General features: G+C 31.6%; 1 protein-coding gene across 1 annotated transcript; it reads left to right on the plus strand.

The window, feature by feature from the left end:
• The first annotated feature begins 8,452 nt into the window (after nt 1-8,452).
• LOC149557374 (fimbrin-5-like) lies at nt 8,453-13,270 on the plus strand. The gene is made up of 3 exons (XM_089830248.1): nt 8,453-8,586; nt 12,720-12,890; nt 13,205-13,270. Exons 1-3 carry the CDS (start codon nt 8,473-8,475, stop codon nt 13,268-13,270), a joined length of 351 nt encoding a protein of 116 aa, XP_089686374.1. The 5' UTR covers nt 8,453-8,472.
• Nucleotides 13,271-15,032: the final 1,762 nt, after the last annotated feature.

The raw sequence follows: 15,032 nt of genomic DNA on the forward strand, positions 1-15,032 counted from the left end.
TTGACAGTGAGCTATATAGAAAGGACATAAAGAAGAGAGTTGACAAAAAGATAGACATCGTACTAGAGGAAACATGAATGAAAAAAGAATAATGTAGAGAAGCTATGTGAATAACAAGTGAGATAAAAGCAAGTGGAAATCATATATTCTCATTTCCAAACCATTAGCTATTGATACTAGATCTAAAGGATTATCAGTCATAGTACCATCTGTGTAGACTCCTATTGCACCCAAAGTAGCATTTTCATCTATGCAACCACCATTTGTTCCACCAATTTAGAGAAAAAGATGAGGAAAATGTTAGCATAATCAAAGTCCAATCAGCTAATCCACCTAGTACCAGAAGGTTTGCAAGATTTATAGAAGTTAAACAAGAACTAGTTGAACCACCCAATCATAAGAGAGTAAAAGAAATAGCTAGTGGTATAGTTAGGAAGAGAAAGACACTTATTACTTATAAGGCAAAGTAGGAAAGGAGAGCACAAGTAGTTGAGTAAAAGTTTGAAGAATCTGAAAAGGAGGAAACAAAATCAATAAAAAAAGACACACCAAAAGTAAAAGAAAAAGATATGGTAGAATTAGAAGTACCAAAGAAAGTAACAAAGCAAGGAAAATAAAAAGTTTCTACTAGAGAGAGGAAGAAGTAGAAACCAAAAATTAAGAGATTGAATTGTATGATAATTGATAATCAAGTTTTTCTACAATTGAACAAATTTTATGACTCTTAAAATAATTGTGAAAGATTTGAGCTAGAGAATGCAATCATTAGACATGTACTATTATCTAATAGGAAATTTGAAGATATATAAGGACATATCCCCAAAGATCTATATGAAAGACTAGTATGTGGGAAAAAGAAAGTTGCAGAAGAGGACAAAAGTATAAGAGAAAGATGAATAAGAAAATTATGCAAAGTAAAGGATGATGAGAACATTAAAAAAAGAATGAAGATCATTGAACCTTTATTGAGAAATAAGAAAAGAGACATACTAATAATTGGAGGAAACTATGAAGAGGTTAACAAATCAACAAAATATGTTATTGTGAAAGTTATGATGTCTATGGAACCAATCACAAGAGAGGAGAGAAAAGTGATAGGGGAGAAATCCCTGCAGTAGAGGTACAAACAAAGCAATAAGATAGACCCGTATCTTCACCAACAACCACAAAAGATACATAAATGAAAGAGACAAAATAGAGACATCAGAGATGCCACAACTCATAATTACCGCAGATACAATGCTTGTGGATAGCACAAGCATTACAATGCACACAATATAAGATGATTTAAAGGATTTTGGACCCTCCATTGTTGAAAATTTGGTAGATTACACAAGCTCTACAAAAGAAGAAAATGAAAAAGAAGAGATAAGAAGAAAAGGAAAAAAATAGAAGAAGAAAAGAAGAAAAGAGAAGAAGAAAGGAAGAAAAGAGAAGATGAAAGGAAGAAGAAAGAAGATGAAAAGAAAGATGAGGCAAAGGAAACAAAGGATGAGGTAGAAAAGGATAAGAAAGATACAACATAGGAAGAAATGTAAGATAAAAAATCAACACACCTATTCAACAGACCCCTCAAAAGGTAATTGAACTAAATTTTTCAAGATCACAACTTGAATAAGACTTGTCAACTCTATGAGGAGAGGATGATGATCAAATTGAGTTGATATCATCATTGAGAAAATTAATTGAGAAGAATAAAAGGGTAAAGAATTTGCAAAGTTCATTAATGGAAGTCACTAACAAATTGCAAAGTACTATATCAGTTAGAGTCACTAAATCTGACCCTTAGATAAGAGCAAAATAAGTAATCAAAGCCTTTGATAATGAGTTCACACAGTTATCAATGATTACAACGACAAAGGCCCAGACACTTCATGATGTTGAAATGTTTAGAAAAGTCTATGAGAACATTAAAAAAGAATTGAAGAGCCTTGATGAATGCATCAAAGAACTAAGGAGATGTTTGACTGAAGAAAAAACATTTTATGAAAAATGTATTTTATCACATTATTTTGTCAAAGATATCTCAAGTGAGATATCAGTCAAATTGACAAAGTTGAAGATTCTTGTTGCTGAAGTGCAAAGTCCTAATTTACAGATCATGACTTGGAGAGAAGAGTTAACACAACTCATGAGGACTTTGGACTATTAGATATGAGAAAGAAAGGACATTGAAGAGATTCTCACTACCAAGATACCACCTTACTTTATAAATCAACTATGTATAGATGCAATTGAATGAATGCCTTTCCGATAAAGAAACATATGAAAAATGTGTATATTCATATTTAAATGTAGTGGAGATTGCATCTTATGGGCTATGTGCATTACTCAACATATTTGAAGTAGTCAAGGAAAGATTTGAAAAATAATTCTCTATTTTGAAGAAGAATTTTGTGGATTGTATTGTAATGATACCTACTCCACAATCTTAAAAGGTAGAAGTTCAAAATTTTGATTTGTATATATGTTTTGACACCACCTTTTTCATTGATGTTAAAGGGAGAGTGAATGAGGAAAATTGTATGTGAAGAACGTAATATGTAAGGGGGAGTATAGTGACTAAAATTGTATAAGGGAGATATAAGTAAGAGTGTAGTCAAAGGGGGAGTAACTTTATGAAAAGATGGTATTGACCGGTCAGCTAAATACCTTAGTAATAAAGGATTGGACATCCTTCTACATTGACTTCATGACTAGATAGAATCAAGCATTTTCCTAAGTATAACATACTGACTTCATTTTATTTGTCAACCTAGGAGCATAAGCTTGAGAGGGTGGCTGCAAATTATATGCTTTGATTCCTCTTTAAGTCATTACAACTACAACATGAAAGAAATGTTGAAGGAAACTAAGTTAGGAACTAAAACAACATTTGCCTTTTTGCTTAGAGTAATGTTTCAAATAGTAAATATATTTAAACACTTATGTTGCAGGAATAGTCTAATGATTCTGTTATCAGTGGCTATAGGAACAATAGAAGTCTACTTTGCAAGAAAACAAACTAAGAAAGGAAATCTATTCTAACAAAGTAGTTTACTCACCAAGTGGCCCCCCTTGGATGAGTGAACAAAAAACAATCAAGTCTGAAGGTGGAAACTTGAACTGTATATTCTATTCATTCATAATAAAAAATTACATTTCAAAACAAGATTCTACTCTACTGAACAGAACAATCTACTCTATTTCCTTCTGGTCAAACCAAGAAAAGATCAAAAAAAAAAAATCTCCTTTCAAGGTTACATCAAAAATTATTTAAAGGGAAGCTTTAATAAGTTCCTACTCCTACGATCACTCCATCAATGAGGATCAATTATAAATCATAAATTTTATAACATAAACAACATTCATTGTGTTTTAACTCCCCCAGGAATATAGCAGGTTGAGGAAGCTATCTTCATGCGCTGCCATAACATAATTCACACCATGATATGCTTTTGCGGTGATTCATCAATCATCTAGTTGGCTTTGACTCAATGCTGAAGTTGTCTTCAATACACACAACAATACCTACAAAGCATTAAACACAATAACTTCTACATATATGCATTTATTTCATCATCAATGTTAGAAAAGGTATAATGTTCAAATTACCACACTTGCAAATCCTACGGCTCTAGGAAGGAACCTACCCAAACATAGCATGGATGAGGAAATATTTATCAGCATGTAATATCCTTCATTAAACCATAAAAAGCCATAGATTCAAACAAACACATCATGACTGATCAATCTATTCCTCAATCTCCATGTCTTAACATATAGATAGCATATTCATAAAACATAAGTTTCTTTTGCTCAAACCATAGAGTCATAAACTGTTTTTTGCAAGATAACTATTAAAAACAAGATAAAAAGTTCACAAAATAATGGCCTTTTAGAGGCTCATTAGGTATAAAAAAGAACAATAATCCAAAAGTTTTTAAAATTTTTGCAATGGCCATGTAACAGTTGTTACAAGTTTTGAAAATTTGAAGTTTTTGGGACTCAACCAATTTTCTCACATATTGGCATCAATGCCAAAGGGGGAGATTGTTGGCAATTTGGCTAGGATAGATGATATAATATTTTCATTTGTCGTAACATACAATCAAGATTAAGTGTGCAATTCATGAAGATGGAGATTTAATAGAAGTACTTAGAAAATTGTGTAAGTAGTGCAAAGTTTATCTGTCAACACATACATTATTTTGACTAGTATAGTTCATAGTGATATTTATGGCATGGGCACACCGAGGTACAAATAGAACAGAGTATGATGATTCTACATCTAAGAACGTGGGGTTGTACAGATAGTACAAACAAAGTTATTACAATTTTTCCTATTGCAATAATGAGTTGAGAGTATAGGGTAAAGATATGGAATAACAAGGGGCATATCATGACTTGACTACACAAATTTATAATTAAATAATTAAATTTATTTGAATAGAGGATTATATTCCACTTCTAAAAATTACTTAAAATAAAAAATTAATAAAGATATCAAATCAATGAATTTTATCAAGTTTCCACAATCCATTTTAACAACATGATTTGTTTATGGATTTGATTGTGTGTATAATTTTACCATTCTATTCTTGCCTTTCTCTCATCCTGATGATGGATCACAAAGTGTGATCCGAAACGTTGATGCTAAAAATTATACACTCAATCAAATCCAGAAACAACTCATGCTAATATCAAATCAATCGAAATCATGCGTTAAGATTGCATAATTAAAAAACCCACACCAAAATTATAGAAACAAAAGCAAAATACAAAAACTTTTCACCTTACAATTCTACTCAATATTTTGAAAGAGTATGAATATCTAGTGTGAGTATATGTACACAGAATTTATAAATTTTAGAACAAATAGAAAGTGGATTTAAAATTTCAAATTACTAGAGATTATGGTATTGATTAGGTTTCAACTATTTAGTTTTTGAGTCAAACCCATTGACATGTGTTTCATGAGAGTGGTTCATAAGAACTCATTTCTTATGAAAATGAATGGAACACTTAGCACTCATTGCATTCAAGTGATAGTCATAAAGGTGAAACACTCAAAGCTTTTTGATCCAATCACATTACTACTCCAACTCTAATTAATAAAGATATCAAATCAATAAAAAATATGTATTAAAATTGCATAATCAAAATACCCCTATCAAATCACTAAAGCTCAAAATAATTATACAAACATTTTTCACCTTTACAAGTATGCTCTATACTTCAAAAGAGTATAAATATCAAACATAGTATGTGATTAAATTTAGAAAGAATAGAAAAGGGCCTCCAAGAGTGTGAAAGAAGGAAGTCCCCTAATTAGGTTAAAAACGGGTCTTTAAAGTGTAAGAAGGAAGTCCTTCTAATTAGAAAACTATACGAGCTTCACGAGCTTCCAAAGAATATTGTTATTTTCCAATGGAATTAATTAAATCGAATAAAATGGTGGAATAAAATGGTTCATCATATCTTAATTAAAGATAAAGTCTTGTTTTTGATATAGAAGCAGCCAAAATAAAGGATCTACCCTTTACTAAATATTTACTAAATATAAAGTTTTGTTAATTTCTTTCAAATAAAATATTTTTTTAATTTGAAAGAAAGTTAATGGCTATGTAAAATTAAATGGCCATTTAAAATATATTAGATTGTATAAATTTATTCAATTTTTAAATTTAAATTTGACTATCTTTTTTTTTTTTTTTTTTTTGAAAATGCGTTTAGTATTATGACATAAATAAAAGAAGATTCATGTATTAAATTTTAATTTTGAGTTTGATTTCAAGAAGGTAGAGTTGGGATTCTTGTAGACTTCTTCATTAATTAAGGCTTAAGCTAAGATTGAGAGATTAAATTGGATCATATAGAGACTATTTAGAAATCAATATATTATATTTAGTAAATCAAGTCATATTAGATAAATGAACCCAACTTTCTACAAAATCATATTAAAAAATTAAAAACACTTGTATACATATATTAAACTATTCTATTGAAAAGTAATGTATCATTTAAACTTACTATAATATTACATGACATTGCTAAAAGACACTTAATTCCATCCTAAAGTCTATTTTATAAGTAGCTAAATAGTATTAGATTTAATAAAAATATTATTCAAAATATTAAATAAATATATTTATTCACTAATTATATTTACATTTTATTTATATGTATCTAAATAAAGAGTCTTTCTATAATAGTTCATAATGTCTTCTTAAGCATTTATAAGAATAAACAAAATAATCTTATGTAATAGATAACTTTTAAATTTTAATAATATAAATAGAAAAAGTTAAAAAATCTCTAAAATTATTAGTTAACTATACATAGTAATAATAACATCTTTTAAACTTAAAAGATAACTTCCAATTCCACCTCTTCAAATTTAAAATAATAATTTTAAAAATAGAAACTCCTAATTTCTTGAAATTTTTTCTAAATTATCTTATAAGATTTTTTTTTGTAAAACTTCTATTACAAGAAAATAAATAATTTTTAATTGAAATAACCAAGAACCACTTTCTTATATAAATGTTTATCCTCTCAATTTGAAAAAAAAAATATTTATTTTCCCAAATAAGACAGAAATATTTCTTATATAAGCAATTTAAAACTTAAAAATAGAAATCCTAGTTATCATAACAGATTGTTGTATCTAAATAAAGAGTCTTTCTATAATAGTTCATAATGTATTCTTAATCATTTATAAGAATAAACAAAATAATCTTATGTAATAGATAACTTTTAAATTTTAATAATATAAATAGAAAAAGTAAAAAAATCTCTAAAATTATTAGTTAAGTATACATAGTAATAACATCTTTTAAACTTAAAAGATAACTTCCAATTCCACCTCTTCAAATTTAAAATAATAATTTTAAAAATAGAAACTTCTAATTTCTTTAATTTTTTTCAAAATTATCTTATAAGATTTTTTTTTGTAAAACTTCTATTACAAGACAGAACTAAGGGTAACCTACAGCCAGGCAATTTAAAACTTAAAAATAGAAATCCTAGTTATCATAACAGATTGTTGTCCCGTAGCCACCGTAAAACCCGCCGTGAGTTGATCGTTTACAGCGCATCATAACCATATATTTCTATTACAAATCTCCGCGTTTTAGCGAGCATTTTTGTGCGATTCACCCCCCTCTTGTCTGCCATGAAGCTTGTTTGATTATCCTTTATATTTATACAGATTTTACCTTTATTGAGTGTTGTATGACGAGTTGTTTCTGTCACAAAGTACAGAGATATTATTAGAAATCTCGGCCTTTCAAACATTGATTTTTTTGTTACATGCGTATCTTTTCTATTGGTAAATGAATTTTATAGAATTGAGAAACTAATTGGAGTACATTTAAAATTGTTTGTGATTCTTTCAATTCAATTGGTTGCACCAATTTTAATTTGTCTTAATTATAATTTTTGTTTTTTTATTATATGTAATGTTTGGTCATAAGTTAAAATGTGGTCTTGTCCGTTTGTCTTGTGTATGTCAATATGTGTAGATGGATCTTTTTAAGGTGTTGAGTAGAGTAGGATGTTTTTACTGTGTTTTTTAATAAATTATTTATAAAGAAATTTTCATCATATGAAATCACAGTGCTTGAATGCAACTATTTGGTGTACTACCACACCCAACACACATACATGTGACAATAACATAGATTAACTAGACAAATGCACAAAGGAAAACAACTATCTTCTATAGCTTTCATGAAAATGAATTAAAATATCAAAAGTTACAAGATACAACCCTATGGCCATTTTTATTACAAAGAAATCTAATTATATTAAAACAAATCTATGTTCTAGAGCCACAATTTACCACTGACTTATCTTACATGTCATCCCATTTATTCTTCTTTATCCTACAAAGTGTAACTACCCTATAATGTTATGAAAAGTGTTATTCCCATTTTGGATATCAAATTTCCAACCGCCCATTTTTTTCACTCAAGAAGACATTTTATTGGAAATTAAAATTTGAAGATAGTGGTGGGTCAAAATTAATGAAGAATTAAGGAGAAACAAGAATGTAGACCAATCAATGCTACAACTCATGTCAAGGCAAGATTACCTTACAATGAGCTCCTACCAAGTCTTCATCCATTCCTTACAAGTCTCTATGTATTCCTACAAAGTCTTCATCAATTGCCTTGAACCAATATAACATCTTGATCACATAAAGAAAACACTAGCTCAAATATCTAATTCAAATTTTTTACACATCACCATCTCATAAATACATACTAGAGAAATCTTTATAGGATAACATTGTTCTCATAGATCTATATCAAGCACAATTCCAAACTATGGTGGGACATCTTGTGTTGGAAATATAGAAGAAGTAGCAGAGAGGGGGGTGAATCAGTTCTTTGCCCTTTCTTTGAAGAGAGAGCAGTTGTTTTCAATACATTCGAAGCTTGAAACATAAGTTTTTATTTTTTGCAGTAAGTTCATACAATATTGGACATGGAACCCATTCCTGGCGGCGTAAAATTGACAGGATATGTGGGTGTTTTGGTTTCGGATCCTTGGTTGCAAAGCCAATTCACCCAAGTGGAGCTTCGCTCTCTGAGAACACAAGTATGCAAACTTTTCCCTGTTAATTTTAATGCCCTGTGTGATGAATCCGACCTTAAAACTGTTTAGTATGAGCCCATTTTCTATCAGTTCAAATGCATTTTGATATGAAATTGTTGCTCTGTGTAAGATGCGAAATTTACGTGATAAAAACTTCAAATATATTGAAGAGAAGAATGATTTATTGGATGGCGGAAAATCTTATTGACATTGGGAGCTCTAGAAGTAAAGAAGAAATTATTCAACTAAATAGATTTGTAAGAAAACTATTAACAATGAAGATAGGATTGCTTGAAGGAATCTTTTATTCATGCTGCTTTCATTTTTGAGATTTTAAAGGTTTGACTTGAAGATTGAAAATAATTTAGGTTTCTAAAAACTCTAAAATCAAATTAGAAACCAACCTTTTCACAAGAATTTTTATTCAGTTGGTACTTGATTGACAAGATATTTCGAGTTAAGAAACATTAATAGCAATCCGGGAAATAAATACATTTTGAAATTCACTTGAGTGAAGTAAATAGTCAGATTTCGAAAACTTCAAAAGCTAAGGGTGGAGTGATTCTTGAAAGACAATTTTATCTTTGGATTGAGGAAAAAAACAGATTTTAAACCAGAGAAGCAAAGAAGAGGAGGATTTTAGGAAGATGAATTTATATGGTAGATTGCGGGAAGAAAAAGATATGAGAGGCTTAAAAATCACAGATAGAAAGAATTGCTTGAAATAAACTTTTATTCAAAAGTCCAATGAGTAAAAACTCTTTTAAAAATTCAACAGCACAGTTAGAAGGGTCCAAAAATGGGTTCTTTAAACAATGAAAATTGATTAACCAAACCAGGCGAGATGACACCAGGCCTAGTTCTGGTGAATGTTAAAATAATTATTGAAGGTGAACCAGGACAGACTATACTGAAAGTGGTTAAATACAGTTTTCAGAAAAAAACCCAATTTAGTTTTAGTGCGTCCATAATGTATTACTCAACATAATGATTGCTGGCTAAGGTAGTGCACAAAAGATAAATTATTAAAGAGACTGAGACAAGTTCTGGTTTTAAAACTTTGACAACTAAAGAAAGAATTTTTTTCCTTTTTTCTTTCTAGTAAACAACCCGGGTTGTGCACCCACGAACCACAAAAATTTGGCATCAATACAAAAAGTTTATTACCAAACCCTCAAATAAACCACTCCCAATTTTTACGTTCTGTATATATTGGAAATTTGGAACCATCAGACACTTATATGTCTGCTTTATGGGCTTCTTACAGTCGCTTCATTGATTGACTCTGTAAATATGGAAGACAAATTGTCTGCTACCAGGATGACTAGTCGCTCCTTGTTGTGAACATCTTAAACCGACTCTTTGTTCCTTTTCATGTGATTTCATTGGAATAAGATGACGTGATTACAAGAGTTCTACAGCAGAGTCAACAATCAAAATTATGCCGAGTTCATTGATTTCTTCACACCCTACATTTCCTCACCTTCCTTTACATAAGCCCCAATTAATGACCAAACACTTCACTAGAGATCAAAGCTCATTCATATAGATGATTATTGATCACCTTTCTTTTTCCCCTTTTGAGAATGATCTGTATACATTAAGGTAACACAATGACACATAGTCCCTTAACAGGAGCATCTTATTTCAAAGGACTTGATAACTTCAAAAATGAGACTGCAAGTAGCTGAAGAGAAACCCATCCCAAACAATCATTTTCTATTACATGTCCATGGATAGTCTAACTCTGTCTTTGGCTGCTCAGTAATCAACTGCACCCTATCTACATGACAAGAGTAGATGGAAACATGCTCTCCAAAGTGCGGCCTTTAAATATCTATTATTTTACAATAGTATCCATGGCTAATAGCAAAAAATTCAGAAGATTGAGACATTGTGTTTCAATTTGAGCAATGAAATCAGAAATCTGAATTATTGTTGTTAGTATTTCCTGAGAGAGAGACAGAGACTCCAATACCATGTTGAAAATTTAGAAGTCTGAATCATAAACAGTGAAATTGCATATTCAATATGAAAGTTAAATTTTAATGTTAACTGTTATGCAATTTATGTCATTGGGTATGAATCTGAATCATCATATAATTATTGCCTTTACACTACGGGCACTGTTGTTAGGATTAATTTTATTGCTGTTATGCTACTGTCATGATTTTTGATTTCTGCTGTTATAATGCCCTCATAATATATTTAACTGTATTTTAATTAATGTTACAATTTTTTTTTTTTTTGAAACATTATAAAAGCTTGCCATGCTGTCGGGGTTTCTGGCTGTCACCAGGCCAGTTGAGAGACATCTCAAATATTTCTGGGCATCTCAGGGACTGGCTATCACTCGGATGATCAAGGGACATCTCAGACATTCCCAAATTGCCAGCCATCTTGGGGATGGCCAGAGGTCACCTCCATGTTTCTTATTACTTCAAACACATTTCAAAAATTTGAGAGTTTTGGGCATGATCATCCCTGCTGTCCCACTGTACCTGGAACACCACTGGGGACAGGGAAGTTGATTTGAGGGCCAGATGCATCCCACTGGAACACTGTAAATTACTGCTCCCAGCTCCCCTAAAGAAGCCCCAACTTTACCAGGCAGGAAACTGAAGTGTCTGGACATTGTTTACCGATCTTTTTCGGTTTAAACAAAATTCTTTCCAATTCTGCACATGAGTTTGTTAGAGTCCCAGTGATCACTTCTGCAAAAGAAGCTATTTATCTACTTATGCACGTCTTTGTTCCTACTTTAATCTGTAATCAATCTTTCCTCCTTTTTCATACCAGGAGAAAAAATGCTGCCTTTGTTCCCTGCTTTTGTGCCATCCCTCTCACCTGCCTGTACACCCTTTTCTGGTTCTGTGTTTCCACACTCCCTTACTCCTGTTCTGTGTTCCATCTATTCAATATATTGTTTTTTTGTTAGTCAGAAGCTTCTATATGAATTAAAGGATTGTTTGAGAGAAATTTAATGTTCAATACTCTGAGAGAAACCTAGAGCTTAAAAGATCAAGAACAAAGAAGAAAAGTATGATTGGAAATAACTTTTTATTCGATTTGCTGCTTTTTTTTCAGTAGGTCTCAAAAAAGAGAAAGGCAACTTGAAAGGAATTTTTAGAGCAGCTTAAGAAAAATGTTGAATCAATGGCGAACCAAAAAATGACTTCTAAATAAAATTTATGCTCATAAGTTTCGATTTTTTTTATAATAATTAGAAATTTCAAAATAGCAGTTAGAAAGATTGCTGGAATGAAACAAATTTAGTATATTTAGAAACTCCAAAAGTACAGATAGAACTGTTGGATGGAAACGTTAACTCAATATATAATAAAATTAGGAAGCATGTGGAAAGATTTATTTTTGGAGAAATTTTCTATTTAGAGAAATTAATTGCTTTAAAATTTTCATGGGCACATAAGAAAATGGTTTCATGTAAGGGCATTCTTTTGTTATCAAAAAAGAGTTTCTCAAGGTCTTTGGCTTGTGATACCCTGAAGTAGATTCAATTATACCAATCAGAATACTGAATGGGGCAAGAAACGCCATGCCTGGTTAATAACTAAGATTAAAGAAAGCAAAGTGATGCAGACTGCCACATGGAAACTTATTTTGTACCTTGCAGATGGTGGCTAAAAGCATATTTTACAAGTCTAGTTACTTGTATAACTGTAAGCTAAGTTTTTGTAAGTGCGATTTGGAATGCAGCTCAACATAACAATGTGCTTGCCTCTGCTAGTTCATGAAAGAAAATTTTATTCACTATATTGGGAGAAGTTTAAAATTTAGAAACTATATAAGAAAGTTGCTTTGAAGGCTTTTATTCAAGAGATTGAAAAAAGTTGCATTTAAAAAACTTGAAATGGAAAGAAGAAATTAATCACGTGAGAGAAATGCTTATTCCACATAACTGAGATAAATTTATATTTAAGAAAAAAATCAAATCAGAGATGAAAAATATTGTGTTCAGAAAAAAAGAAATATTACAAAAGTTTTCAAGCACATATGAATAGGATTGTATAAAAGAAATTTCTGTTAAATAGGTGGACATAATTTTGTTTTTAACAGAGTTGCCTGCTATCTATGGGAGTTCTGACTGTTTGGAAATAATGTCGTGTTTTTAACAGTTTTGGTCCATGAAGAAGGAAACTGGCAGAGTGACTCGCAATGTATTGAAAACTGAGTTGACCAATATGAAGGCATTTAAGGAGTTGTTTAGCAAGGAGGAAGTGGGAGATATTGTGGCTAAAGACCATCCAGATGCTGAAGAGGATATTGATTTTGAAGCTTTTCTAAGGGTGAGTCAAATTACAATTTAATCAAATTTATAAGGAAATTGAAATTTTATAATTATATTTCTATTTTAAGCTGTTTATTTTCAAGAGTCAAGTGCTAATCCATCTATATTAGAATATACTATTTTTGATACCTTTCTTTATAGCATTGCTGCAGAGAAATTTGTATTGAGAGATATAACTTATTGAAGGGGGAATAGCCCCCACAGCCCCACTGGACCAAAACATGTTACTGCTGGCTGTAAAAAACTAGTCTTAAATGAAGCCTCTCTAGGGGATTTCATGGCCTAATTATACAGTTTCCTGGTATGGAACAGTTTGTGGCTTGTGCATTGACATGGAATATCTCTTTCATCGTGGAGCCTAAATTGGTGTTTATATAGCTGATATTGATTTTAATTGTTTTTTACTGAGGCATAGGACTACAAGACTAACCCACGCCATTATAATGTGGGAAAAAACTCAGCCACAGGAGGATGTCTAAGATGGTAGTAAATACTGTTGTTGAGGGCCTGATGATCCAGGTGACTCTGAGCCTACACCCAAACAAAAGAAGAATCACCTGTGTCCTGCTGGCTCAAAATATATTTAGTCGGAGAACTTGGTCTGATACCATAAAGCAAACCATTTAAGCATTATGTGGCCTCACTGTAGGATTAGTGGTCTGATTAGCTCTTTTCTTGATCTATTAAAATGCTTCAGGAAAAAACTGTGTGAAGTGCTTCCAATTTATAACAAAATTTAACCTGAGAAAGTTGAAATGCTCAACTTAACACTATACAAATGGATGATAGGAAATGCCAAGACTAGATATAACTACAGTGATTGTGAACCATAAAAATTGCACTCAGCGACACTCCAAACATATTGACAAGCATGCTCACTATGTTCGTTATGTGGTAGCAGAAGGAAAACTGAAGGTTACCAAAATTGATACCAAGATCAATCTGGCAGACATGTTGACGAAGGTTGTTAGTGCATCACCGGATGAAGACTCTTTATTAGTTCTCCTCATGTCTTCACTAAGCAACCTAGAGACTATTAATTATTGTTAGTTGGACAGCTGTTATTTCTAACCCAGAAATAGCAATAGTATTTATGGGTAGCTTGGACAGCTGTTCGTCCTTATCTATGAATAGCAGTTGTATTTATGGGTGGTTTGGACAGCTGTTTGTCCACTTGCCAAGAATCAGTAAATGGTTATTATTTACTAATTTTAGAGATTCCCTTTTGAACACCTTGCAACCAATTCTATTATTGGCTGTCGAGTTGTCTTAATCTCAGCTGTTGGTTTGATTTAATCTCAGTCATTGGTTTACCAACAGGAGTAGTATAAAAAGGGGTCATTGGGTCATTTGGAGAAGAAGTTTTGGAGAAACGTTTGCAGTGTTAGCAAACAGTCTTGCAGTGTTAACAAGGGTGCAGTGTTAGCATGGAGATAGCAGTGGGGAATATTAGCAGGAGAAATTACGAGGTTGTTAGAGTTCTGCCAGTGAGAGGCAAGGAATTTTGTATCTCTTGTTTTGCTGAAGTTTAATATTATTCCTCGTCTGTAGAACTGGTTTTCCCTTAGGGGTTTTTCCATGGACAATTTGTCCAAAAATATTGTGTTCATTGTGTTGTTCAGTTCTTTCCATATTATAAGTGAAATTGCAGTTGTGTTATTTTTCAATACTAGCTGGGAATTTTTTTTCAGCAGTTTAATAATCATTTATGATAGGAGATTAATAATCAGTGACTACAATAGTTGATTTATCACATGGTATCAGAGCATTGTTAAGGGTAGAAGAGTTTTTACCTAGGAAAAAAATTTTGATCTCTTTAGATTTATTATTGCTTTAAACCCTTGAGATGGCTTCAGCTGGTTTGAGAGATCAGGATAGATTGGATGGTGCCTCAAATTTTGGTGTCTGGAAGGCCAAAATTTCTTTATTGTTGGAAGAGAATGGTATCAAGGATTATGCTACCAGTGGTGTACCTATACCAACGTATGCAACACAGCTTGCAGCGTATAAGAAGGACGATGCCAAAGCGAGGAGGATTATCCTTGATGGTGTCAAGGATCATATTGTTCCACATATCTCGGAGCTAGATATAGCAAAGAAGATGTGAGACGCCATTCTAAATCTGTACCAAAATGCTACC

Source organism: Cupressus sempervirens, chromosome 5, assembly GCF_028749045.1.
Source record: "Cupressus sempervirens isolate cs-2001-9-10 chromosome 5, ASM2874904v1, whole genome shotgun sequence".
Classification (NCBI taxonomy): Eukaryota; Viridiplantae; Streptophyta; class Pinopsida; order Cupressales; family Cupressaceae; genus Cupressus; species Cupressus sempervirens.

Coding starts and splice junctions, on each gene's coding strand:
- LOC149557374 (XM_089830248.1), top strand. CDS start 8,473: ATGGAACCCATTCCTGGCGGCGTAAAATTGACAGGATATGTGGGTGTT. Junction 8,587..12,719: donor TTCGCTCTCTGAGAACACAA/GTATGCAAACTT, acceptor TGTTTTTAACAG/TTTTGGTCCATGAAGAAGGA. Junction 12,891..13,204: donor ATTTTGAAGCTTTTCTAAGG/GTGAGTCAAATT, acceptor GGTATGGAACAG/TTTGTGGCTTGTGCATTGAC.